Source organism: Astatotilapia calliptera, chromosome 16 (genome assembly GCF_964374335.1).
Source record: "Astatotilapia calliptera chromosome 16, fAstCal68.1, whole genome shotgun sequence".
Lineage (NCBI taxonomy): Eukaryota > Metazoa > Chordata > Actinopteri > Cichliformes > Cichlidae > Astatotilapia > Astatotilapia calliptera.
Genome location: NC_137437.1, coordinates 22,491,244 through 22,511,769, shown reverse-complemented (window position 1 = coordinate 22,511,769; position 20,526 = coordinate 22,491,244). Strand labels below are relative to the sequence as shown.

At 39.2% G+C, this 20,526-nt stretch overlaps 1 protein-coding gene across 1 annotated transcript; it reads right to left on the bottom strand.

Annotated features, from left to right (window-relative positions):
* Nucleotides 1–205: 205 nt before the first annotated feature.
* acvr1c (activin A receptor type 1C) lies at nucleotides 206–20,433 on the bottom strand. Its single transcript, XM_026145093.2, has 9 exons — nucleotides 17,103–20,433; nucleotides 11,729–11,959; nucleotides 6,902–7,144; nucleotides 6,504–6,734; nucleotides 6,239–6,406; nucleotides 5,667–5,823; nucleotides 4,546–4,670; nucleotides 4,032–4,162; nucleotides 206–2,219 (listed from the first exon to the last, which is right to left on the bottom strand). The coding sequence occupies exons 1-9, from the start codon at nucleotides 17,170–17,172 to the stop codon at nucleotides 2,094–2,096; spliced, it is 1,482 nt and encodes a 493-aa protein (XP_026000878.1). The 5' UTR covers nucleotides 17,173–20,433; the 3' UTR covers nucleotides 206–2,093.
* Nucleotides 20,434–20,526: the final 93 nt, after the last annotated feature.

Sequence of the window (20,526 nt, the reverse complement as noted above, 5' to 3'; positions counted from 1 at the left end):
CAGAAACGCAGATGAGTCACGCCAGTTGAAAGTGCGAATGGGAAGATGATAAAGAAAAAAAGATCAGCTTCAGATAAACGGCTCCGGGAAATTCTGCCCCTGTAACTTGCGCAGTTCTGCACAGTCATTTCTTACAAAATTACCCTTGAAATGTAGGGAGAGCAAAACATCCCATCTTTCTGTCAAAGTCATGAATGATGCTCAGTCAGTGAAAAAGTTTATTTACCCACTGACATCACATTTTATATGGATAATAAATAGTGCAAAAAGAGACGACACAATGCAGTATGAGGAAGTAACACAAAACAGTTTTCGATACATCAAACATGTATATTTAAATGATGGCGGGCTTAAAATCAAAAGTAGGTTTTACTTTGTTTAAAATTCTATATTATATGTGAGATCAGAAACCAGAAATTGCACACGGTGATATGCTTTGCTATCTGCTTTCTGTCCCTTTTTGTGTCTTCATAGAGAAGCAGATAAGACACAATACAGAACATATAAATAATAACAACATTCTAATTTTCAGTAATTATAGAAAAAAGTACCTTATAGTTTTACAGAAATAAAAACTGAAGACTTGCACATTTTGCCAAGAGAGCAACAGGCTACTGTACATAGCTTATTTTCAGAGGCAACACTGCTGATACTACATATTATTCAGTCATTCTGACAATAAGTGCTTTCATACTGCAAAATAGGCGAACACTGATACCAAGCACAGATATTGAAGTATGTCACTTGTCTCTGAAACTAAAAACATGAACATATGGACAGGATGTGAATGAAAAGCCTCAGTGTATATTTGTTATGTTTCACAGTTTCACAATCACTACACCGATTGTTCAGATTATTTCAATCCACAGCTTTAAATAAGGAGTCACTTTGCATGATTTCAAACACACATGCAAGCACACCTACACATGTGTGCACAAATCGTGTGCAGATTCAGATTTCTGCACTTCCTCTAAGCCTGTTTATGTCGAGGCTCTGTAGGCCATGTTAGTCAGTGGTGCTAGTGATGCTAATGTGAACCCATATTCAAACTGTGCTCCCCTTATGTGGTATGTAAAAGTAATCAGCAGCATGTTGCGCTACGTTTGCACCTTCGGCAGCTTTTTTTGCCAATTTCTTTTTCACCTAATGCAAAAATAAGTCAGGTTTATATAAAAACAATGGATTTGAATTATATATAGGCTTTTGTTTAGATGTTTTATTTTACATTTATCGGATAATTGCTCGTTTTTGTTCAGCAGCAGAAAGCTTTTTTTAGAAAAAGAATAGAATAGACATTCATAGATTTTCTTATCTTTATATTAAAAATATGTATTTGTAGTGATTTTTATGGTTAATCAAACAATGTCAGAAATATTTCTTTGTCGGGATAAACTTTCATTAGTTCAAGTTGCACTCTATATGCTGAAATACCCTTTTCATGTAGTGACCATTGGCACCAGTGGATGAAAAGTTCATCACTCCATTACATTTCTTCTGCTTATAACACCCTTAATTATCCAATTCCTGTGAGTTAATTTTTCATTAGCAAACCTTGGATGCATTGAGCTAAAGATGATCTTTTACTTGTAAGCTTAGTGCTTTGTGTACATGAGTGCCGGTCAAGCAGAAGCACTTCTGATTAACAGGGAAAATCTGTATGTGTGTCTGTCATTAAAAAACAGTCAAACCAGCTGTTTTGTTTCGTTTAAATCCAGTATCCTACAAGATTGTCATTTAGCACATTAACTACCCAGCAATACTGTATTGGCTACAAGATATGGCACAAATATCAATGTGCAACTTCAAGCTTTGGGCACTTATGATACTGAGGTAGCAAAATAATCTATTTATACATCAAACACGACTTATTTATAATGGCTCTTCCTACCAAGAGTTTAGCTGTTTGGTTAAAATGTTGCTTCACAAGGTGTCTAAGTGCAAAGCTTTAAAAAATGACTCCTACAATACTTTGGCACCAACGACGACACGATGAAGCTCTCCGACGGTGTGGGGGCCGTCTCGGGCAGTAAGAGAGGTCAGTTATTTTACACCAGCGCCAGCACCAGTGCCGATCTGCAGAGCAACAAATCTAACTATTCTTTGATGTCCTTGATAACGGATAGCTGAGACAAGGTTTTCTTGACCCGCAGAGCAGTCAGTCGCGCAGCAGAGTTGGCGTACCAGCACTCCCTCATCAGCTTGCCCATCACACGCAGAGCCTGGTGTAGCAACGAGATGAGATGACGTTATAAGTTACAAAACCCGGAAAATCACAGGTCAGGCTCCAGTGTGTACTGGAATAACAAATATCAAACATCTGATCTGAACAGTTTCACCGGTAACTAAACATGCAATCCAACCTCTTTGATTGACTCTGTAGAAATATCTTTGCAGCCTTTGCAGTGGTAGTAATAGTTTTTGGTAGCTAAAATTGAATACAGTGGTGTGTCAGAATAACGCCCAATTCTCTTCTGTCGGGAAGTGGTTTAACAAGAAATGAGATCTGAGACAAAGAAGTCTCAGACCTCACCCTGTTCTGTCAATCACTTTTAGCCCATTACCCGAGGCCTTGAAGATAACCACTGCTATGTGTGTCATCCCTCCAGTGCCGTCCTGACTTCTTAAATATCAAGTTTTCTGTACATTTTAAAAAGCTTTAAGAGAATTTCCACTTTCATATGGCTGTAATATGTATATATTTGAATCACCGAGTTGTCTGATGATATCTGTGACGATAGTGAACAGTGTCCACTAAAGTGCAACTCCCCCTGAAAGGCAAGGGCTATACTACAACTTTGATGTTTTTTTATTACATCATGCTGACATCAGCCTATCGAGGTCAAATGCTTAGCCAATCATGGTACTCGTGTCCTCCAAGGCCTAGCATATTGTTTGAAAGTTTGAAGACGAGCCATAAAAATTGTGGGTAATAAAAAGCTCTTACTGAGTTTGAAATTTGGTGCCTTGACCTTGACCCGATTTTCCCCAAAATGAAATCAGCTCGAGTTGTTATTGGTATCTAATATCACACAAAATTTTAAAATGATACATTGAAAACTGTTGACATTAGACTGCTAGCAAACAGACAAATGACATAATATACTCCCTCCCTTCCTGGTAGAATAAAGAAATCTCCCTCAAACTGGCAAAACTTGTGATGTCATGATGCGTTGTACACAGGAAAAATTATGGTAAATTTATTGACCTATGGATAAGACTGAGGTAGTAGTTTGTGGCCACAGTGCATCAAGCATGGAGGGTGATAGCTATTACCTATAACCTCAATAGCTGTTACATGAGCTCCTTATGTATAAAGTTGGGACAACAGACTAATCTTTGACAGCCACCTCAGCTTAAATAAGCATGTCACCTCAGTTGTGCAGCTTGGTTTGCAGCTTACAAGACTCAGTAAGATCTGCTCAGTTTTATCTAGATAAAATCTAGACACAGTCATATACATGCTTTAAGATCCCCTAGATTATCTTACTGCATTTCTCGGTTCACACTAAAGCATATTTCAGATCTCCTGACATCATTTGCTCGTCACTGTGACATCGATCACTCTGGAAACAGTTATAAAACCATTTCTAAGGCATTAAGACTCCAGAAAATCAAGGTGCGAGCTGTTATCCACAAATCGAGAAAGCTATTGCTATTACTTGGGTTATTGTTGTCTAATATTAATTTTTTTTGATGATCTAAAACATGTAAGTGTAAAAAATATGCTAAAAAAGTAAGAAATAAAGGCTTTTTCCCAAACTATATATAAATGAAGTTGACAAAGTTTAATACTGTCAGGAGCACACACAAAAGTTTGTTTTTAGCATGTAATTTGTTTAGTTTTAAACATGCTCATGCTTTGATACAGCTATTTCATATGTGACACTGTAAATTTTCCTATGTGGTTAGAGGCTGTTGGTTCACTGATGCTCGGTTTGGTGCTAAACTGTGACTAATCGTGCTTTATGTCACCATGACACCGGCTCTTTGACAGCTATCTCACATAACGACACATCAGATTTCTGTCTCACCTCACAGCTCTGCCACTGATTGGGAATGCTGGGTCTGAGCTTCTGATCGCAAACCACTTTCCTCATGTCCTCAATGGATGGATCTGAAGGCACCATGTCATAATAAGGCAGCTGAAAATCCTCATGAAGTCCTGTGAAAATGCAAAAAACAAAAAAGCATTTTGTTTATTGTCTGGGTTTTTTTTACAGTTTCATGTATGCACTCTTCTTGAAGCAGTGCATGCTTTTCCTTTTTTCTATGATTACATACTGTGGTGATACTCAGTGTAATGCTTTAATATGGCAGCGTATGTGCAAGTAATACTTGCGAGCCACAAGTTCAGGCCTTAGTTAATGACGTTAATATGGCCGCTCATTTCAGACAGTCTGCACTGAGAGTCAGTATAAGATTTTTTTCAACTGTGTATTATGCAAAGCAAGTCTCTCACAGTCGCTCCCAAAATAAAAGTATTGTTTTGGAAATTTGCATGAAACTTGTGGTAGAGTGTATGTGTGTGTGCGTAGTTTGAAATACCCCTATCGGAGCATCTTCTGGCCAGTTCCCAGAACACCAGGCCTAATGAATAGATATCCGCCCGCTTAAACGACTCAAAGGTGTTTATATTGATTGTCTCATCCAGGATTTCTGGAGCCATGTACCTGCAGAGGACAGAATGATTACTGTCTAATGAAATAAAAAGCCCAGTACCTCTTGCAGTATATACTTTAACGAATTTGTTTGTGTGGGTTGGGTTCAAAACTTTCTCACCCAAATTCTAAAAATGTGAAACCACAGGTCACATCACCCTCGTCAAAACCAGCAGAACATATAAGCTGCAGGACATGCATCCGTCTTCATTGCTGAAGACAGCAAAGATTCAAGTGCTGCTCTTGTAGGAATGGTTATCACTTTTTAAAAGGACAAATAATATATCATCTTTAAAAGAAAACACAGCACTTACTCAAGCCTTATAGACTGACCAAAAACAAGTCCACAACCACTAGGAGTCGCCAAAGCCTAAATGCTTGAGAATGGACTGCTGCTAAATAAATACATTTGTTTTTGTACTGTTTACAGTTGCATCACTGCTGTTTGTTCTCTCACACCAAATAAATTGAGATTTCATGACTTTTACTCAGCATTTTTCTCAAACGGGCTGTGTGAACTGTGTGCACAGACACTACATGATGATGTCTCCTCTATAAAGAGTATTATTTATGCATCAATCGGGGGGGAAAGCTGTTCTACACATGTGTTCCTGCACTTTTGACCTCTTTAAACTTTGTCCTTTCCTCCATGCATCTTGGAAATAGGTGAAGCTGTGCCAGAAACCCCTTGTGCAATGTGTACATACACGGCTAATATTACTCTCTAAATAAACAAGGCCAGTTATTCCAGCATGACACCTGGAGGGCCTTATTTGTTACTGTGGGTTCTGCTTTTCTTGCTGAAACCAAAACCAAAGATGCTGGCTTCCTCTTAATGTTTAAGGGCCAATTAATAGTATTACTTTAAAACACACCGACATGAGAGAACAACTCAAAATCACCAATAATATTTAAAGAACATGGAAGTGATTTCGGTTTAAAGGCACTTCAGTTTAATTTCACATTTCTGTTTTGTGTGTGTTTTTTGTATTGTGACATAAATCCAACCTCTTAGTTCCCACTCTGTGGTTGGATGGTATGTCTATGGTGTTTGTGCTGGAGTCGAGTTTCACGGCCAAACCCAAATCTGCAATCACCGCCGTCCCGTTCTTCTTCACTAAGACATTTTTAGATTTTAGGTCTCTGTGAGCAATGGCTGGCTTCCCTAGAAGCAAGAAAGTAACAATTAAGGTTATTCTGGAAGCCCCAAAAATGTTCTTTATATTACAGCAAATATTTTGGGTCTTTTAGAGATGGATAAAATTGAGGATCATTTTCCAGCCTTAATGTCATAAAATGTCACCTTATCATATCACAGCAGGGTTTGCCTTGTGGTTACACTGTAGCACTGAGTTGATTAGCAAATTAATGGTCAGTCAATGGAAATTTTTTCTTCAGGTTTTAATATATAAAGATATCGCATTGAGATATAGGAAGCACATGGCCAAAATACATTTGCTCCTTTTAATAAGATTAAAGGATATATATATATTAAAGGAAATAGAGCACCCTTTGAGCTTCTCTGATGTGACTTCACTGTCCTAGAATTCAAGTTCTTTATTTACTAAGTACATTCATACCCTGTGTGCCAATGATTTCCATGTGGAGATGTGCCAGCCCACTGGCTATGGACAGAGCAAGAATAATCATGCCTTCCACTGAGACCGTGTGCCTGTTCAGGTAATCATACAGGGAGCCGTGCTCGTGGTACTCTGACACCAACCAGAGCTGAGTCCATGAGCCGTTATCTGCAAAAAGGCAGCGAATGACAACGTTATATGTTGGCGAATTTATTTCATAGCTTAATTTGTGAATACATTTGTATTTAGTGCCTAGTTGTAAGACCTTTGTTATCAGCAGCAATAAAGCCCAGGATGTTTTCGTGCCTGAGCATGACAGTCTGATAGATCTCAGCTTCACGGAACCACGAGCGCTCGTCCCTGGAAGAGAAGATCTTAACTGCCACGTCCTCGCCCCTCCACTTGCCGCGCCACACCTCGCCGTATCGACCTTTTCCGATGGTCTCCTGCAGGACGATGGTTCGAGCTATGGTTCGCTGGACCAGCAGTGGCAGCCCTGCAAGATGCAGACGGGAAGAGAAGAGCAGTGGTTTTGTCTCAGCAGATCATAGCTGGAGGGATCAACAAAATGTGTGCAATTACTGGATTATACTTGTACCACAATGGTCACAATCCGGGCCATCGTGTCAGTAACCATGTGACAAGTTCAAGCGGTTCTCTCACCTGATCCTGAACCAGAAGTGCTCATGTCATATATCAGATCTTTGAGACTTTTGTCAGGTGACATTAGCAACTGATCATCCAGAGGCTCCTCCGGGTCCTGCTTGTGGGATCGCCTGTAGGCACAACGGTGGCCCTGCACAACAAAGACGCCTAGCAGGATCCCTACACACAGCAAGCAGGAGGGCACCAGGATCACCACGATGAGCTGCAGCCTGCTCCAGCCGGGTTCTTCTGAAGGCCTCTCTGAACAACAACATAGCCAATATTATTAGCGTGTAGTCAGTGGCGGCTCCTGAAAAAAATCTCAGGGGGGGCAATTTTTATGATATCGACTAAAATGACCCATTTAACCCTTTAAGACCTACCATAGAACCAAGTTCGCCAGAGCTTATATTATATTTTTACATGCTGTGGAGCCATTTTTGGGAGCATTTCAAGTTGCTATACATCAATACAACCATTATAGCCCAAACTTTAATAATATGTCTGCATTAGGTGCATAGTAATTACATAAATTGCAAAAAAGTGCAATAAACTACAAAAAAATTGAAAATCGTTTTTGTTTTTTTAACATATATTTCTAGTTAGAGAAATTTAAGAGGCTTATCCCTCAAAACTGTAAATACAAAAAAGTTACACAAACTAGTTTCCCACCACAGGAAATTTATTTTGAGTGTCTTCATAGTTTTATTTTTGAAATACACCAATTTTTATATACTGCAGGAAAAACAAAAATAAATATTATAGTGCAAATTTGCAAAATAACAGCATATGCATCAAAATAAACTATTTCCAGCAGTGCAATATGAGTCTTAAGCATCCCAGAAACGACACAGAAAGTCATAAAGTCAAACATAACTTTTTAAAACACATAACAAGTAAAACACAAGCTCATAAGGCCTCGATCGTGAAAAACTACATTTCCGCAAAATGACGTCACTTCCGGTTTCGGGCAGGTCATGCGGTCATGTGATAGTTCGCGCTGATGGACGTAGGAAGTGTTACGAACAGCTGATGGATCGGCGAAGCGTGTTTCTGGAATATCATGTTTTTGTTGCTGCAAGTGATTTTTATGCAGTTTTTGCAAAGCTATATGTGGAAGGAAACTGTGACCGAGGACAAGCTGATGGCATAAGATGTAAGTACAACTCCTCCAGTTTCATATGCAAAAAAAATTATTGCGCTAGCTTACTTGGTTGCAGAGCTACCGGGATTTAAAAATAGTTACGCAAAACAGAGCGTGCCCGCTCCGATCGGCTGTAAAGGGTTAATGAGTACATCAAACAACACAATTTTAATTTAAATTTAAAATGAACAACCATATTCTGGCCATTTGTATAGATTTGTAAAAATGAACATGAACAGATTTTTTTTTTTTTTTTTTTTGAATGAATGAAAAATAACTATTGAAAACAACAACTGTAAACTGATTGGGGGGGGGGTGGGCTAAATGCGTCCCCGCATTGCTAGCTCAAAAGCACCACAAAACTTAATACAATCGATGATTTTAGATAAAATATGACGGTTTTTATCTACCTCTTCGTTGTGCCTTCTTAAAGCAATCCGATGTCCATCATCTAGCTGCGCCGCTATGCTAGTTTTCCCTAGCACAGCTAGCTTTACACTGTTGTCCATATGAACTCGTGAGCTTTCATGTTTCTTGATTCGTTCGGAGAGGTGCTTTAAGTCGGTTTGTCCAGATTGTGTCCACGTCAAATCACACTTGTCACTTTTGAACAGTATGCACGGGAAACAAAAAAGTGCATTAGCTGTTCCACAGCCTGTCAGCCACGACTTGCGCTGGAACCAACTCCGACAAAAAGTCCTGTTGTATGCTTTTGACTTCTCCTTCGTTGCCTGGGTTAGTTGAATTTCGGGCTTGTCAGGTCCCAACTCTTTAACTTGCAGTTTTTCTGCCATTGTCCTTCTGGCAAAAGGGTAGGTTAGAAGCGATCTAACCGAATTTGGGGGAGGCTGTGCCTCAACCGTTAACAATACCGCTGCCATCGTCTCTCTCTGACCTTATAGCTCACTTAGGCTACTGACTGAGGTAAAATTCTAGAACAGCAAATCTTCGCGCGTTTTCTGCAGGGGCGCAATTTTAAGCGCCCCCAAACCATTTAATTCAGCGACGCTGATAGGTCAAATATTTATTATTTTCCCCTGGCAACCATTTAATGATAGGCTATTTCGCTGCATATCAAGGGCGCTTTGACGAGCGCCCCAGAAGAAGAAAAACACCGTTTGTTGGTTGAACTTTAATGAGTCAGCTGGTGAAAATGTTAAAATACGCCTGGCTGTATATGGGCACACACATAGTAAAACTATCATTGATGAATTTTTTAAAAATATATATTTTTACTCCTCCACATTTGGGGGGGCGGAGCCCGAGCGCCCCCTATGGGCCAGCCGCCACTGCGTGTAGTCCTTTTCTAACATTCCTAGTACTTTTTTTGGTTCAATAATCAGTAGAATGTAGAATGGGGTAAGATTTGAAACTGTGTTTAATGGGTCTAAGGTCCCTGCTGTGTCTGCTGCACACCCTGGTGGTTACTAGAAAACATGGCAAGCAACAGCATAGGGGGCAATTAGCACAACTCAACACATCAGGTGTTACATAAAACTCCAGCTAGCATAGATGAGTCAGCTTTTTCAGACTTTTAGAAAAGCTCAGCAAAATTAAAACACCACTTATTCTGCAGCCCTAAACTTTAGAGAGGTGGAAATTGAACGTTTGGCAGATGCAATGTTTTCTTGTTTTTCCAGCGTGTCTGAAAATTTTCATCACTGCCTGTAAGTGTCATTAATCAAAAAGGAATAAAGATATTGAATCTTTTGGTGCCAGCAAGCTTTCACTCCTCAAAAAATACGTGCAGTGAACTAATCAGCAACAGGTGCACCGTCAGACCTCGCAAATAAAGATCTGGGCTTGGCAAAACAAAATAACTTGACGTTTCTGTCCCTGACCTTCATTCTGTCTGTGGGTGGCCAGAGGAAAACCTGGACACAAACAAAAACAGGTGAGCGGGTGGGCGCTGTGATAATATGAGATTTAGAGACATGCTGGCAAAATAATGTGCTGTCAGTGCTGCATTACTACCATGACCTAGTGCTAATTTTGTTTGGTCTGGGGAAATAAAGAGGGAGAATTCTGTAACGATTATTTGGCCAACTTCAAGATTGCAGGAGCTACAACTAACTCTTTCAACATATATGTGCACATGTGGGTACTGTAATAAAAAAAAATAAAGGTTTGAAAAAAACCCAAGTCCCCAAAGGATGAAATGTCCTCACCAAGTGATCCTAAAATGTGCAACATCTGCAGATGGCCCAATGTGCAAAGCAACACATTGTGAACTAAACCACAGTTTCTTAAGACATCTTTAGCCTTTTACCTAAATACAGATCCTGCCATGTGTCCAACTGGTGCTCAGCAGATATGGTGCAAAACAAGACCTTACTCTCTCCTCTGGCTTATAAGACCTTCTACACACTCTTTTCTTCCCTCTTAGGTGATTGGGGTCATCTCAAAGCTTATATCTGCTTTTAAACTGTTTACTACAGCTAAGAGGAGTTTGGAAATTAGGTACAAAGGAACACTTAAAGTATCCCTTCCCGTGTGTTGAAAAACTCTAAAGTAAATCAAATTGTACAGCTACACAAACCACTAAACACTGCCTAGCACTTAAATGTCTGAGTATAGAAATGCATGGATGTCAAAGCGAGGTCATGAATTCTTTATGTATAAAAAAAAATCCACAGCTAAACGGATGAGCTGATATGTAGCAAAGCAGTGGAACAGATTGATTGCGCTGTCCTCATTCACAGTCAGCACCATCATGGCCTCGGGGCACTGCCCCAACCACTCTCATTAAAAATCTGCAGCATCAGACACTTCAGCACCAAACATATGAATATGATCATATATTTGTTTTGTTTCTCACTGACCATCTATACCTTTCTGCTTGCAAATTGGAAACAATCAGTAAATGAATCCATTAGGAAATCAACTGATAATCTGCAGTATTTTTAATAAATAAACCATTTCAGTAATTTTTTTAGCCAGCTGCATATACAAAGGTGTGAGTAATCCTTCTCTGCATTAAGCCCAACTTCCACCCGGCAGACCCATGAGAGGCTTTTGGGACTACATGCCTGACAAAGTATTTATTTATAAATCAGGCGAGGGAGGGGGAGGATCACTAACTGACGTCCCATAGCCTCTGCCAGATTTGTTATGTCACAGGATCTAGGAGGATCAGCATCCACCTCGTCTAGCCGGGACCAGAATGAGTGGGAAATCCCACACAGATTGAGTTGGTGTTGCCGCTGAGTGTATGCTACTGAAGCAGTGGAACATTAAAAGACTGTCTGAGGGGCTGAATGCATTTTTCCTGTATTTCATTTTTACAATATCCGCAAACTGTTTATATATAAATCTATTCATTTTTGTATCTGCTATCACAGCTTATGTAGGGCAGAGTACACTCTGGACAAGTAGCCCATTGCAGGTCTAACCCAAACATACAGACAAGCATTTACAGTCATACCCACTGCTAATTTAGAATGACAGGCTAACTAACATACATATCTTTGGAGACTGGGAGGAAGCCAGAGTATCTGGAGTAAACCCGCACAAGCGCACATGCAAACTGCACACAGAGAGGCCCCAGCTGGCCAGGTGGTCTCGCCACATACTGCTGCATTACCACACTGTGCACTGTTTATATATAACTCTGTATTATTTCTGCTTCAAAACACAACCAAAAAATAGTAGAGGCAAATAGACACAGCGGCCTCAGGTTATTAGCATCGTGTGGGCTGTACCTGGGTATAGGTGCAGGGTCTCGTTGTTGCAGAAGTCAGTGAAGCAACAGTTCCTTTTGGAGACATTTCTGGAGCTGTAGCAGAAGACCTGGCCTTTCATCTCAGAGGGGGACAGGCAGGACTTCACTGCCTCCTCCTTCCCATCGATCAGCATCACAGAGTTCCAGCAAGCGCCGTCTGCTGCTGTCTCACAGGTGTTGTTGGCACACAGCTGGCACACACACTTCAAACCTGAAAGACATTGAGATTTGGTGATTTTTGTCTTCAGACACTTTACAGCTGACAGCATTCACTGTACTTCATTTATCTGTGAGTGACTGAGGGGGGCTGGGGGGAGGACAATATACTGACTCGCGTGAACAGTGGTTTTTAACTCTTTAGTAGCAGGATGCTCCTGTTACACAATGACATCTATGCTCTTAATGGATGGAGGTGGAGGAACCAGATTAATGCCTCTTAGTTTAACACCCACATAATCTTGTGTTCTACTTGGAGCTGTTGTCATGCTTTGTTCCATAAGCAGTGTCTGATAAGCAAGAGTGCACTGCCTGCTCACAAGGAAGAAAAACAAATAGCTTTAAAAATTGCTAATTATTTAATTGTGTGCAATGTTTTTTATGGCGCCTTCAGTTTTCAAGCTAAAGGTCTCCACAGCCTTATCTTGTAAATTGTAATATTTTGTAACAAGTATCACCCATTCATACATTTTTTTATAGACACTGATGGCTGATCCTGAAATATAATTATCAACAGCTAAGTGACAATACCTTAAATCAGTTTCCAGTCATGACTGCTGTATGTATGCAGTAATTATTTTACTTACTGTACTCTGTAATAATCTTAAGTCATTCTTCACTGCCTTAATTTGGATCCACCACGCCATAAGACCTGTTGTCAGAATGGCTTCTTTACAGCCACTGAGACCTTTTCTGATGACTCTGCAGTGGACAGCAGACGGATCAACTGAAGGACCAGATGCATCTCGCAGGTTCTGCGTCAGGTCTTAGCTGGATTTTTTTTCCTATTTCTTTAGGATATGAATTTCAGATACTGTCCATCTACTGTAGATATTTTTATCCCTGACATTTCTTCATTTGTCCTCCACTTATCCAGTTTTTACAGAATTTCTAAGGGCCCTCTGAATACCATGCTGTGCCAAGTCTTCTGCTGATAACTCTTTGGAATTCACCTTGTTGGTGCAAAAAATACTTTATGCTGTTTTTGTACGTTCAACTAAATAAATGGGAATAATTTCTTTTTGACATGCTCTTAGAAACAAAAGGCCTAAAGATTCAAAGTTGCCTGTTATAATGGCCTGGATAAACACTAGTTCCTTCACTTAGTCGCCTTTTTATACTTAAACATAGATCAATGTAAAAAACAAACAAAAACAAATTCTGAAAATGTTTGGATACAGGACTGGATGGAAAACAAGTGAAAAAGCATCCAATGTCCAAACCTGGAGACCAGTTTTCTAAAAATACAATAAAGTCTGGCTCACTGGAAGCAAAATGTTAAGAAATGAGATTAATCAGCTGTATTTTTATGTTTTTTTTTTGTTGTGTGCTTTTTTAAAAAATCGTATAAATCATAAATTCATTGATACGTAGTGATATCAGAAATCAATCCCTGTTTATTCCAGACTCTTGTTTTTTTCTGCTCCCTCGCGAATCTCCTGGAAAGCTGATCAATTTTTTATTGACTCTGCATTTTGTACTAAATCTGGAACCACATTGCTCACTTGGCTCAGTTCCCATGAACTATGAATGCCTTATAAGTAAATCTGACTTACAATATGCATGTCACACAGAGGTTATATGGTACCTAAAATCTGGAAGAGCCAAAGTATGAAAAGGGGATTTAAACAAATATCATTACATAACAAAATAATATCTTTATAAACATAATCTTTATTTTCAACATCTTGTAGCCTAACCATTAAAGTGAAAAAAATTTCAGCCCACAGTAAACAGCGGTGTACGGTCTCAAAGGAGAAGTTTTTGAAAAATTCAATTAGAGTGTATTTTTCCTCCAGCCTGCTGTGCTGTTCATTCAGGTGGTTTTGATGCGAGCTGCCCAGTTTTGGACATGCTGGCTGTAATGTCTGGCTTCTCTCTGACTATAATGGAACAAAATGCCACTCACCTTGTGGTGACTAAGGTGCCAAAAACAAACAGAGAACTGATGTCTCTTTTTCCAGAACAAGAAAAAGAAATACAACCACAAATCTTGCTTTGACCAGTGTCATGTAACAACTATTTTCTTCCCACAGTCTACAACCACTAAAACAAGCGCGCAGCTAGCTAATTATAGCTCTGCTGAGAGAAGACATCATTAATGTTTACATCCCATAATGCTCTCATCACGAGTACATGAATCCTTCTGCAGAGTGACAGGGATTGCAGGTGTAGTTCGGAAGAAAGGAAATATCTCCCGCATGAAAGTGCTCATGGACATTTTTTTTTACCCCAAAAGAGACATTTCTCTTTTTTTTTTAGCAGCAAAGAAAAATAAAGCACTTAGAGACCACGTGTCACCTGATTTACTGAATTTAAGAGCAGGCAGACATCTCTCCAGCCAGCCCCAAACTCACAACAAAACACTCTAAACGGATAAACTGTGAAGGAACGAAGACATAAATTTGATCTTCATTATACTGACATAACATAATCTCCAGTGGACAACTGAGCAGCAATAACTCTTCATCCTTTTGGTCTTTAAATGGGACTGATTGACAGTTAGAAATATGACCAATCTTCTCTTTTAAAGGTTTTTGTAAAGCTCGTCTTGATGAGAGACCTGCTGACAAAATCAGCACAAAAAAAGTTCAGGTGAAGACTATGAGATTACGTTTTGCCTTTTTATAGCATAGCTGGGGTTGCTTGGTAACAACCTGTTCAAGGACAATTAAGTTAAAATACACCGAGGTGCGGCGAGAGTTTCCTTTCTTAAAGCTGATGAACGTCTGAGCACTGGTGTGTGTATTTAATCACTTGTATAACACTGATGGAGACCGAAGACTTGATTTGGGGATCGTGCATCTTAAATGGCAAAACTATTTTTCCAAAATATACATGTTCAAAATCTTGTTGAGAGTTTATAAAAGGCGCAAAAACTTCTAAGTAAAAACATTTTTATTGGCTTAATTTATCAAATTAGCAGAAACAAAAATCTAAACTTCTTACAATAAATGGGACTGTGAAACCTCACGTAATCTAACAATAGTTTAACAGGAAACTTGTCTAACCATTTGCCCTCTTTCTAAATCCCCATCTTATGATGATATATAACTACATTTCAAATCTATATTTAATTCTCTCTGTTTCAGGAACTTCATATTACCCCATAGCCTCTGCGTGCACATTTAAAAAGCTGTGAAAAGAAAACCAACAATGAATCAAAGTTGATTCCACATCCATTCAGTTTGGAAGTGGATCTTTGCTTTGAATCCGTTTTGAAATGACTGTTTGCAGCTTTTAGAGCTTGTTTTGTGACAAACCCTAGAAGGGGAAGCTGAATCTGAGCAGTGACAGTAATGAGTACTCTTTTAAATGAAATATTGCGCAAACTTTGCACATGCTGTTCACATTTATAAATCATTCTCCATAAACTAACAGGTTTGGATAGCCCTGCAGCACCCCTCAATCCTGAAAGAATAATTACTCATTTCCTCAGGCATCACCAGAGTCAGTTACAAATTAATTCTCTCTCTGTGTTGGGGAGTATAATACTGTTATTTGCAGTGTTGTGAAGTCTTGTTATAACTGTGGACCAAACTCGATGAGTCCCTTTGAACTAATATCTGCACTAATATAACAGAGAAAGTGTTTACAATTACAGGAAACAGGGAATATCTGCCACACTAGAAAATCACCCATTTATTACTCAAATAAGGAATACGTTCACTGCAAAGAATGTAGAAAGAGAGACATTTTTACTTTTTCTGGCTTTACTTAAATCTGCATTTAATGAGCCTTGTTAACCTTTTAAGTAGCTCAATTATTCGGATTGAATTCCAGTGTCTAGAAGAATAGCACTGAGGCTTGTAGAATAATTTGGAGGCATTAAGCAATAAGAGGCATTTAGCGCAATTAAGCAATAACTGGTTGTTTTTAAAAGTTTCACTTAATCATTGCATTAGAAATTAAGCTATTACATAGCTAAAGGTGACCCAGAGTGACTAAGAGAGTGCAACTAGTACAACTTACCTTAAGTCACCTGTAACCTTTTACCTTAAGTCAGAGAATGTCAGATGAAAAAACTTGTGCTTTTTAATTATTTTCAACAAAATGCGTTAGACAAAGATCTGACATACAAAGTTTGCCAAACAATAGTTTTCATCCAGTTCAACCCACCATCTACTTGCCCCACTGGAAATGTAGTAAAACATGCACTGCAGTCTAACACAGTTTTTCTAAGTTGGAGTTTATGTCTTTCTGTGTACCTGAGCCCACCAGCAGCCAAACAAGCCAGGCTGTGTTTATGAAGTAGCATCTGTTCTGTTTTCCAGCTCTGGAGTTAAGTGGCTGCAGATTCTCCAATTCTTAATGTATTTCATCAATATCAAATGCAATGTTACAGCACTTCAAGATGCAGCATGAATGTGGGTGGAAACTATGGATTGTTTTCATCAGTTAACCTGACATCTATTTCCATAATGAACTGTTTGGTCTGTAGAATAAAAGAAAATTGTAATGCCTTCAATTTAGGATTTTCTGCAGCCCAGTTTTCAGCAAATATGTAGTTTTGAGCAACAAGTAGTTCAAAAGCAAAACATATGACAAGAAAAAGTTGCAAATCCCTTTAGAGACACTTGAATTATTACCTCAGTTATCAAGTTATGAGAGTAGCTCCAGGTTATTTTTGAATGATGAACTATCCTTTCAGGGGTGTAGTATGAATTCAATCACAGAAAACAAATAATTAATATTTCTATTTCATATTAAGCAAAACGTTTTAATCCTAGATACAAACAGGCTACAAGGCAAATGCTTTAAGGTCTTTGAAATGATATATCACAGCATGTGTACTAAAGCTGACCACATATTTTAGCCAAACCTACTTACTGACAGCTTGAAATTACAGTCTTTTAACACCCATACTTCCCCACCGCACACATGCTGTTTGTGGGCGGTAACTTTACTTTCAGACCTTTTTAACAGCAGCAAAATAAGAAAAAGAAATGCTCCACTTTTGATCATATCTTTAAAGACAAATTCTTCTTCTTCTTTTTTTATTGCTATAAAGTTTTGTGTGATTTTGAAAAGCCAACTATACTAATTGGGTTAGTGTAGGCGGTCTAAGAACTCATTAAAAACCTTAAAGAAAACAAATGGCACAGCTTATTATCATGTTGCACCCTGAGACTGTGTACCTGCAGTCAGCTGGGCGACAGTCAGGAAAATCAACGCCGCTTGAAAGCACTGCTTCCCGGGACGAGTCATGGTAAGAGCCGCATCTGCTCCCTCTCTGACGCACCGCTTACACAGCTACTCTACAGAAAACAGAGCAAATAAACATTGCGGTAAAGTCCGTCGGCCATGCACCCCCGCCACAAACGTCTCCGTCTGTAAACGATCGAGAAACGCAGTTTGCTCCGCCTCTGTTGACTGAACTTTAAGAGGATTAGCGCTGCAGACCTCTGATAAAGACATGTGAATGGGAGCCAGAGAGAAAGTGCGTCGCACATCCATTTAACTGCTGTCGGTCCAATGAAACACCACCTCCTGTCTGCCAAAGGGATATGGAAATTACCTCTGCTCACTGAGGTCTCACTTATTTATTAAATGTGCAGAGATTTTAAACTATTTACAGTGTAATCTGTGGAAATTACTAACTACAACGCCACAATCTGGCCAATCTGCAACCCATACATTATTAATAAATAATCCACAACAAGACTGCTGAGCTCCCTAATGAACACATGAGAACATGAGCACTCTGTGCTTCCCTGAGTGCAATTAATGTCAGTTAATGCAGAAGGAACGAATATGTCATATGAATGTGTCTTTGAATGTGTACTCTGAGCCCCTTTACGCACAGTGGCAGCCTTCCAGGCTTAAAAAATAGAGCCAATGCAACATGCCAAAACCTCAGTTTCTCCAATGGAGGCTGACCCCAAAAAGCCAGTCACTTCCCATGTTACAAAGCCCAACTTTAAAAACATGTTTACAGCCTGCTACAAAAACAGTTTTGGTCTCTAAGGAAGCCAATGTTTCCCTTTATTTAAAAAAAAAAAAAAACTGCTCAAGGATTATTCTCCTTTGCAGCTGCCTGTTAACATGTTAAAATGACATTAAGCCTTAAAATGATGCATTAGGGATTAGGGGTCATGATTGCTATGACTGACAGGTGGATACCAACACAGCTTCACCACACCATCGCAGCGAATCAGAATCAATATCTTAAACAGGTTTGTGGCACTTTTTTGGAACATTCATAATAGAAATATCTACTGTGCACCTTTGCAGTATACACTTATAGTACACACTTAAGTGCAGTTCCTCCCGTGGGCACCTCAAGCTTGCTGTAGAAAGTAAGTCACTGCAGCTTTACAGCTTAAAGTACGTTTACAACTTGTTTAAAAAGCTATTAATGGTATCTGATCTACATGTATCAACAGTACAAGGGTGATTTTATTATTACTATTATGTTTTTGATAACTTACCCTTTAAAACTTTGGTGTACAGCTGCTTTGCCAGGTGGATGCCAAGGCAGCGTTAGCCCACCATTGTTCAGGCTCTTTCAAGCTCTCAAATGTGAGTTTGCAGTCCTGTGGATAACTCCCATCTTTTATATACAGCCTATGACAATTACGCTGGTCCCACCAATATTAATATTGTACTTCCAAACTCCTTAAAAAAAAAAAAAAATCAGCTAATTGCAAGTGTGGTGCCCTCGAGGATCTGACAGTTGCCTGTTTTGAGAGTTTGGTAATCCAACCGTCAGCCTATCTTGTGGCCATTCCAACTGCTCTCCCTGGATGAGAGAAGCAAAAACAGAATAAAAAAAAAAAAACTAGGCTGCACAGACGCCACTTCTGACCTCCCTCCTAGTGAGGCAGAAAGTAAACACTTAGTTGATCAACAGTGAATGACGTTGCTGTACATTCAAAGCTGGACTCACCTGCATGAAAGAAGTTATTTACAGCCAGCCATGTTTCTGCTGCTGAGGCTGCATAGCAACAAAAGGTGCCAATGTCTCCAGGGACAGTGAAGGTTTGATCCCACAGACTACACGATCATAACACAATCAAAAATCGGGATTTTTTTAAAAATCTATTTATTCATGGGCGGTATGCACATTGTCTACAAACAAGAAGTGGTGAGGCAGCCACTAGTAAACTCTGAATCCAGGAACCTTGACTTTTTGGGGGTTCTCGCAGCACAAACAGTCGCTGCTCCAACTGCACCAGCTGTGGTCCTTGGCAGTTAAGAAAATGAATCACTACTAATGTGGTGACTGACACAGTCTTCATCAAGGCACTACTAGGAGAACATTAAGTCACAAAACCAACATAAGAAAAATGAGAACTTGTACAGATACACTGACAGGCAAATGCACAATGTTTATTGAGGGTGCTAAGAAAAGAAAAAAAAACATCCAAGACTGTAGGGTTGATGTAGGATTTTCATGAAGTTGGGTCTTTTTTGTTTATCCATGAGTGTCTTTATATAATCTGGTATAAATTGACTCTATATTGTTCATTTTTAACATTTAAATTCTTTCAAATATTTTGATATTTACTTACTGGAAAAAAGTAACACATACTTCGTCACCATTACACCCTCTGATAATGAATACAGTGCAACCAAGTCTAGCCCTAAACCTCAAAGAAACAGGATGGGACATTAAAACTGCTGGAGTCAAACCTCTGCTCTGCGGTCTCCGGACGGATCAAATGACACTGAATATGAAGACTTGTATACCTTAAAAGTCTGACAGCTGTTTTCAACACACACAGGACATCTTAGCATGGTTAATCACCCACTGTTGTCATTCAATCATCTGGCCTATAGCTCTTCATATGAATTAGTTTGTAACCAGTTTGACACTGCCAAATTCTGCTCTCCCCAAAGTTTGGGCTTCTTACCTTCACCAAATAAATAAAAAATTAACTGTTCGCATTGTTAGAGCACATCTCCAGCAGTCAGAAAAGAAGCTGCTGTTTTAGCTGGAAAGATAAAAAGCTCTGATATTCCACTTGAGATGGAAATGGTCCTTATTATGCACTGTGAGCTGAATTTTCTGTTAGATTCGTAGAAGCTGGAAAAGTTCAGAACAGTCAGACACTGTACTCAGAAAGTGCAAGGACAAAACAGCTGGATAGTTAAGACTTAACAGATTAACAGCTGTCATAATAGCATCTTGACATCAAAGCCCAGCTTGAAATGAAAATGGGCATTTTAGAGTAGAGCCAGCAGAAGCATGCTGAGGCTAACCACTCGATTTCATACAACTAATTTTCCATCTTAGCATTTTAGCATATTAACATTTACCAATCAGGAATAAAGCAAAGGTATGATAAGAGGTTTCAGTGAACACTTTACAGGCGAGGCTAGAAAACCTCTCTGTAGTCTTGTGGATTACATCTCGAAATTAAGAAAACTTTGCCAAAATTTTGATAGGTTATGGGGGAAATAAACAGAGGTACTGCTTCATCATTCGAGGCATCAAATACATGTAAGCATAGCCGCCAGACTTCCAAAAATCTATTAAACCTTCAAGATATCCTGTGATGACTCTGAAGAAAGGTCACATCAAAAGAAGAAAGATTTACTGAACAGGAGCCTGATGAA

Excerpts from the sequence above, each read along its gene's own strand:
- acvr1c (XM_026145093.2), bottom strand. The coding sequence starts at position 17,172 with ATGACTCGTCCCGGGAAGCAGTGCTTTCAAGCGGCGTTGATTTTCCTG. Across the intron at positions 11,960-17,102 it reads TGTCGCCCAGCTGACTGCAG|GTTTGAAGTGTGTGTGCCAG; the intron begins GTACACAGTCTC and ends AATGTCTTTCAG. Across the intron at positions 6,407-6,503 it reads TATTGCTGCTGATAACAAAG|ATAACGGCTCATGGACTCAG; the intron begins GTCTTACAACTA and ends GCCTTTTTGCAG.